Source organism: Hibiscus syriacus, unplaced genomic scaffold (genome assembly GCF_006381635.1).
Source record: "Hibiscus syriacus cultivar Baekdansim isolate YM2019G1 unplaced genomic scaffold, ASM638163v2 tig00110597_pilon, whole genome shotgun sequence".
In the NCBI taxonomy this organism is placed as follows: Eukaryota; Viridiplantae; Streptophyta; class Magnoliopsida; order Malvales; family Malvaceae; genus Hibiscus; species Hibiscus syriacus.
Window position 1 is genome coordinate 3,638,182 of NW_024062795.1, and position 7,268 is coordinate 3,645,449.

The 7,268-nt window shown below is 35.7% G+C and overlaps 1 protein-coding gene across 5 annotated transcripts; it reads left to right on the forward strand.

Moving 5' to 3' along the window:
• Positions 1 to 576: 576 nt before the first annotated feature.
• LOC120134621 (kinesin-like protein KIN-7E) lies at positions 577 to 6,847 on the forward strand. Of its 5 annotated transcripts, none has more exons than XM_039151062.1 (15): positions 577 to 627; positions 966 to 1,096; positions 1,729 to 1,991; positions 2,319 to 2,408; positions 2,527 to 2,627; positions 2,732 to 2,845; positions 2,916 to 2,997; positions 3,097 to 3,164; positions 3,277 to 3,342; positions 3,439 to 3,563; positions 4,019 to 4,355; positions 4,534 to 4,638; positions 4,789 to 5,679; positions 5,789 to 6,108; positions 6,413 to 6,845. In XM_039151062.1, exons 3-15 carry the CDS (start codon positions 1,763 to 1,765, stop codon positions 6,732 to 6,734), a joined length of 2,850 nt encoding a protein of 949 aa, XP_039006993.1. In that variant the 5' UTR covers positions 577 to 627; positions 966 to 1,096; positions 1,729 to 1,762; the 3' UTR covers positions 6,735 to 6,845. The 5 variants fall into 5 exon arrangements, with proteins under 5 accessions (XP_039006993.1, XP_039006995.1, XP_039006996.1 ...); XM_039151064.1 differs by having other exon boundaries at positions 578 to 627; positions 966 to 1,040; positions 6,413 to 6,847; XM_039151065.1 differs by having other exon boundaries at positions 578 to 627; positions 966 to 1,040; positions 1,732 to 1,991; positions 6,413 to 6,847.
• The last annotated feature ends 421 nt before the right edge of the window (positions 6,848 to 7,268 follow it).

The window sequence follows — 7,268 nt, forward strand, 5'->3', positions numbered from 1 at the left end:
ATTAATAGATCATACAATTAATACTATATAAAAATTTAATTGTGTTTATATAATTTATATATCAACTAAATGCTTAAGCTACTTTCATGTCATCGCTTTAGTATTAATGACTAATGGTGTTATCAATTTAGACATGATAATAATATTACAAAAATAGAAGATCAAATTACACCAAATTAAAATAGAGAGTTACATTCTAAAATCAGTATATTTGAGGGACTGAAACCATATATAGACCATATTTTAACAATGTGGCGGTGGTAAAATACGGATTGAACGGCGCGATGCGATGGAGGAGGTTAACATTAACTGACAAACAACATAAAGACCACGTGGCGCGAGACCAACCCATATAAAAAGAAAGGACAATACTGTAATTGCTATTTTCCACAACGCGCGACGCTCCCTTTCCCGGTTCGGCTTTCCACGGTGATTCTTCACGTATAATCTCCGGTTTTGACTGTTCCATCAAGTAGCACAGATCCCCGGTTGGATCCTTCTTTTTCCCATTTTAACCCTCGAATTAAATTTACATTCTCTTTTTTTATCCTTCATTTTCAACTTTATTCAACGCGTAAAATCATAGCAAATTGTATTACGCTTCAGTTTTTCGCTCTTCCAAGTCAAGTCTGTGCCCTTCCTCTCCGATGATTTATTTTAAAAAAATAATTTATTTCTTTAAATTTTAATTTAAGTTCAAATAGTTTAAATTTAGTTCATTAAGTATTGACAAGTGGATTTTTTTTATGTGAGATTTTGTTTTTATTTTTATTGTCATTTTGATATCTGAATTCAGAAATTAACCCTTGGAAAATTTGTTACTGCTTGATACTGATTACTGCCAACGTTTAAAAATCCATAGATTTTGGATTCTTACGTTAAATGCACATATTTTATCGTTTTTTTGGGAATCAAATTGTTGTTTTTGAACTATTATTAGATTTTATTCGGTTTGGATTTTGCAGAGCTCGAGTTTTGAGGTGGAAGTACAATTAAAGATTCAGATCATAGCATAATGGAGGGAAAGCGACGTTGTTTTGGTACTAAACTTGATACTCATTAGTTCTTTTAACTGAACCGCCATTTTCGTTTTGAGGTAAAAGAGGAAAAGGAGTAGAAATGAGAAAGTGAATGAAAAGATTTTTTTATTTGTTTGAGTATAAAGTTGAAGATTTTCTTTGCTTGGCATTTAAGCATAGTTGGTGCCCACTGGGGAAAGGTTTCTGCTCCGTCAAGAGTTAAAAATAAATTTTTTTTTTGGTGTAAGCAATGGAGCTTTTCATCTTAACTACCAGCTTCATTGACATTTGTTTTTGTTTTTCATTTTTTAAAAGAAGTTTGATGTAATTGATGTTTAACCTTAAAAATAAAATATCATATCTAAAATCAAATCATTTTCATGTAGGTTGGATAAAGCTTATGATTAGCTCATTCTTGCTGATATAATCAGTAATTAGCCTTTGCACTCGTAGATCGTTTTCTATATTTAGTTGGATTTACAACCACGATTAGTTTCTTTTAGCAGATAGTCTATGGTTGTGAACAGATGAGCCTGAGCTTAATATTACATTTGGCAACCCCAACAACTTGCTGTTAACTTGAAAACTGTCTTGCATTTTTTAGGAAAGCAAGAGCGAGATGTGTATTTGATCTCTTGAGTTTGATTTTTTTCCTCTTTTTTTTTTTGAATCTGCAAATTCATGTGTCTTTTTTCGATTTAACGTTTAGTAGGGTGAGTAACTAGAAAAGTGGAGTACAAAAAATGGGAGCAATTGGTGGGGAAGAGTTAAAGAAGTTGGAGAAAGAGCAGAAGGCACAAATGGCAGGTGCTCGTGAAGAGAGGATTCTAGTTGTGGTGAGGCTGAGGCCTTTGAATGACAAGGAAATTATAGCAAATGAAGTTGCTGATTGGGAGTGTATCAATGACTGTACTATCCTATATCGGAACACCCTCCGTGAAGGGTCCACGTTTCCGTCTGCCTATACATTTGGTAAGCAAATTCTTGCTGTTCTCATGTTGGTTTTGATCAAACGATCTATGGTTGCCTCAAACTATAACCAACTCCCAGTTTCTAACTCATATTTTCTGAAGTTGGGACCCTTTTTTTGTTGTGATATGGTTAAATAAAAACCAAATTTATCCTTTAAAATGCCTGGCTAATTGGCGAGGCCATCTAAATGATCGAGATCTTGATTTCTTTTTGTATGGATACATTCTGTCATGTGCTGGTGATTTAGAAGCAGTTTTGATCAATAAAGTTTCTGACATGAGACTTATGTTGCTGTCCCTTTTTTCTACCTTCTTATGTTGGGGACAGATCGAGTATTTCGGGGTGACGCATTGACAAAGCAAGTATATGAGGAAGGAGCCAAGGAGGTTTCTCTTTCAGTTGTTAGTGGTATTAATTGTAAGTAGGGTTATTGGCAATTTGGCATCTTGGTGTTTCTCTCTTTTATAAACTACTTGTTGAGGGGGGGGAAAGGGGTTTTTTTTTTCTAACACATTTTCTTCCTTTTGTTCCATAGCTAGTATTTTTGCATATGGGCAAACTAGCAGTGGGAAGACATACACCATGACTGGAATAACCGAGTATAGTGTTGCAGATATATTTGATTATATAAACAGAGTAATGAAAGTTTAACTCATCTTAGTTCCACCATGTTTACTGCACTTTTCCCATACCTTTATTTTAAAGTTTTTACTTGCATAATATGGATATCGTCCTTGTAGCATGAGGAGAGAGTATTTGTTTTGAAGTTCTCAGCAATTGAGATATACAATGAAGCAATTAGGGATCTCCTAAATTCAGAAAACACTCAACTTAGGTTGCGTGATGATCCTGAGGTGAATACCAACTTCTATATTACTATCAGTTTATTGAGTTATGTCCGATTTAACAAGTTATTTTCATCAGAGAGGAACCACTGTGGAAAAGGTCACGGAGGAAGTGCTGAGGGACTGGAACCATTTGAAAGAACTCCTAGCCATTTGTGAAGGTAAAGCATTTGAAATAGTCCCATGTTTGCAGGATGATGTTGCACCCATGCACCTTCATGTATTATCGTTAATTTTTTTAATGTATTGCATTGTTTCAGCTCAAAGAAAGATAGGAGAGACCTCATTGAATGAGAGAAGCTCCAGATCTCATCAAATTATAAGATTGGTATGTTTTCTTTCTTTGCTTGAACATTTAATTGAAAATATCTTGTGTAGTGATGTTGAGTTTTTTCCCTTCCCTTTTTAGCATACTGTAATATAAGTTCTAACTTTTGTAGACAGTTGAAAGCTCTGCCCGTGAGTTCCTAGGAAAAGAAAATTCAACAACCCTTGCAGCTAGTGTGGTATGGCTCATGGAATTTACTTTCACTTTTGCAATTCACTGAATAAGTATCTCTCCTGAAATTGTTAAGTCATGCAAAGATGTTTTCTGAATGCAGAGTTTTGTTGATCTGGCTGGAAGTGAGCGAGCATCTCAGTCATTATCCACTGGGGAAAGACTGAAAGAGGGTTGCCATATAAATCGTAGTTTACTGACTCTGTCAACTGTTGTTCGCAAGCTAAGGTTGGCCGGATCATCATAATTTTTTAGTGCTCTTAGTTTTTAAAATTCAACCATCTGCAACAGACTATTTTCTATATGTAAATTCGTTGTTGGGTGTAGCTGGTTATTGTTGAAGTGGTTATTTTTTTTACTTTGAGCTTTATTGTATTCATTTTTCCTTTTGGCTGTTACTTTTTCAATTTTAAATTGAAACAGAGAATTTGATCATAGTTTCATGATGGTTTATTGAGGATCAGAGATGAGTCTTTCTCAATGGCACTAATATTTAAATCATTTTTTACGATATTACTATATTTTTTAATGTTAGTTCTTTCAATTCAGTTGGTTATCTCATTTTATTTTCTGTAATAGTTACAACAATTGTTCTGAAATACATAATTTTGATAATTTTTGCAGAAGGCAATTTCTTGTAAAATTTTCTCACCTACATGATTGTGGTTGTATGGTGGATGCAGTAAAGGCAGGCAAGGACATATCAATTACAGAGATTCTAAGCTGACACGTATACTGCAGCCTTCTTTGGGTGGTAATGCCAGGGCTGCCATCATATGTACCTTGAGTCCTGCTCGAAGCCATGTTGAACAAACCAGAAACACACTTCTGTTTGCTTGTTGTGCAAAAGAAGTTAATACAAAAGCACAGGTCAATGTGGTCATGTCTGATAAGGCCTTAGTTAAGCATTTGCAAAGAGAGTTGGCCAGGTTAGAAAGTGAACTCAAGAGTCCTGCTTCTACTCCATCAAACAATGACTATGCAGCTTTACTGAGAAAGAAAGACCTTCAGATTCAAAAGGTTATGCTTTGCTTTTGAAACTCATTTGCAGATATACTTGGACTTGCTACCATGTGTACCTGAATCAAAATGAGTTACTGTTACATATCACATATTTATTGCTGAAATGCTTCCTGCACTGTTGTCTCCTTAGTTTCGTCACTTCCTGACATCGATTGTCGACTTTGCACTATGCCAGATGGAGAAGGATATTAGAGAATTGATTAAGCAACGTGATCTTGCTCAATCTCGGGTGGATGATTTGCTAAGGGAGATTGGAAATTATCAAAATTCAGGACAATGGGTATGTGTTATTGCCTTTATTCTGTATCATTACATGTTATGCTATTCACTCAATATGGTTCTAATTGCTATAGTATTTCTTTTAATTGCTTAATCTCTTGTTAATAGTTCCATCTTCGTCCTCTAACCCTTCTTTCATTTTGCTGATCAGGCAAGGCTTGATTACCATCCCAATCAACAAGCAGGGGATGCATGGGAAGATGACCATTCAGCATCAGAGTTATCATGTTTGGCTGATTCTAATCGGTCGGATGTGCATGTTCAAAATTTTAATTCAAACAATGGTTATGACACAGAGAGTGGGAGTAATATTGAGGAGCCCTATCATCAGCCTCTGAACAATCATCAAGATCATTCCATGTCTGATACTAGTCAAAGTCTTGACGAGACTCCTCGTGAAACTGCTGATGATCCCGAGGAATATTGTAAAGAGGTTCAGTGTATTGAGCCTGAAGAATCAGGGAGGGATTATAATTCTCAATCTCGAGCCTTACCAAATGTCGAAAGTGAAGGAATATCGGCATTGACACTTCATGGAGATGGAGATGGGACCGACCATGAAACAATGCCTACTCCAATGAATGGAGATAGAGAAGCAAATCATAACCAAAATGGTTTTACATCTGATACAATGGAGCAGAGACTCCATCATGTACAGAAGACAATTGATTCTTTTGTCAGCTCTGATAAATCATCCCCAGATGCTCAACTCGCAGATTTGTCAAGTTCTAGAAGCCTGAAATTGAGTAGGAGCTGGAGCTGTAGAGCAGATGTCATGGGTGGTACATCTTCTCCTTATGCCAACAGAGAACATTTCGAAAGCACCCCACTAACTGGGTTGGAGAAAAACTATCCTGGAAGACCACAAGGTTACCAAAAGAAGTTCCATTTTCTAGATTTTGGTGCCAATAATGAAGTGCTCTCTCGGAATAATTCCCAATCTTCTCTTGGGTGTGCTTCCATCAAGACTTCTGCAGATGAAGATATTACTAGCATTCATACTTTTGTTGCAGGATTGAAGAAGCAACTTGCTAATGGTCAGGTGAGAGTTGCCTACCATTTTCCCTCCCTTGTCTGGAAAAACTTTAAAATTTGCACTTGAGCAACGTGTCATTTGTTTTCTTTGAAAATGTTTGGTACATTCGTCATAGGTTCAGAGCACGGGACTAGAAGCGGATGAGTCCGGAAGGAGTATGAAAGATGTCGGATTGGATCCTATGCATTCAGCATCAAGCACTCCTCTGCATTGGCCTCTGGAATTTGAGAGGCCGCAGAGAGCAATACTTGAACTTTGGCAAGCTTGCAATGTTTCGTTGGTTCACAGAACATACTTCTTCCTGCTCTTTAAAGGTGATCCAACTGATTCCATTTACATGGAGGTAGAGCTTAGGAGACTTACCTTTCTCAAGGAAACATTTTCTGGAGGAAATCAAGCCATTGAAGATGGTCGCATTCTCACACTGGCTTCAAGGTTCTTTCTCTCTTGCAACTTTTCCTAGTCAAAAGTCAAAACCGGAACTTATATCACATTATTACTACAGTATTATACATAACATATATAATAATATATCTCAGTTTCGAAACTCTGACATAGAGTAGTCTTCGTTTTCAATATCGGATGTTGGATACTGTGTGTTGCATATCCATAAACCACTAATGAAAATCTAGAAATTTTTTATTTGTTGTGTTACTTTCCTTGCAAGTTATATGTTATCCATTGCATCAATTTTATACTTAAAATAAACTTTTGCCAATCTATTCATATGTCTACACAGTGTGAGAAGTCTTCGCCGCGAGAGACAAACCTTGAGCAAGCTGTTGCGAAAAAGATTTACGGAAGACGAAAGAGAGAAACTGTATCAGAAATGGGGCATCGAGTTGAACTCGAAGCAGAGAAGGCTCCAGCTGGTGAATCAGTTGTGGAGCAATAACAAGGATATGAGCCATGTAAAAGACAGTGCCACCATTGTTGCGAAACTGATTAGGTTCGTAGAGCAAGGAAAGGCCCTGAAGGAAATGTTCGGGCTCAGCTTTACTCCTCCCCGCACAAGGCGAAGAATCTACGGCTGGAAAAACAGCATGGCATCCCTTTTGTGAAGCTCTTGTTCATGCATAGATGCCTATATTATAAGACAGGTGTAGAGGCAATTTCTCCAAAATTATAGGCTACATAGCATTGTTTTTGTGATTGATATATATTTTGTTTAACAGATTGTGATTTTGTGATGACATTTCATCTAGTGGTGTAAAATCATTTAAAATCTTAACGGGGAGTGGACTATAGAGGCTAAAAATTGGGCTTGTTTATTATTTTAATTCTTTTATGCAAAAATAGCTACAATTTTATTAAAAAGAGAAAATATTTAAAACTATAATAAAATTTGTAAATTAAACACATAATTAAAAATATTATTTTATAACCATTGATATAATAAAATATTCATTTGATATTATACAAAATATCATACAAGAAAAAGATTAAAACATATCCACACAAAAAAACTCAAATAAAAGATACATATTAATAAATCTGATTGTTTCGGTGAACAAACCATAATAAAATATTAAACTATTAAAAATCACTGACAATAATAAATCAGAATTAAGTGTTGTGAGAATATTATCTATGAA

Bases quoted from the DNA above. Each gene is read 5' to 3' on its own strand.
- LOC120134621 (XM_039151062.1), top strand. From the start codon at position 1,763: ATGGGAGCAATTGGTGGGGAAGAGTTAAAGAAGTTGGAGAAAGAGCAG. The intron at 3,343-3,438 runs GTATGGCTCATG...TTCTGAATGCAG, and splicing joins CAACCCTTGCAGCTAGTGTG to AGTTTTGTTGATCTGGCTGG. The intron at 5,680-5,788 runs GTGAGAGTTGCC...CATTCGTCATAG, and splicing joins AGCAACTTGCTAATGGTCAG to GTTCAGAGCACGGGACTAGA.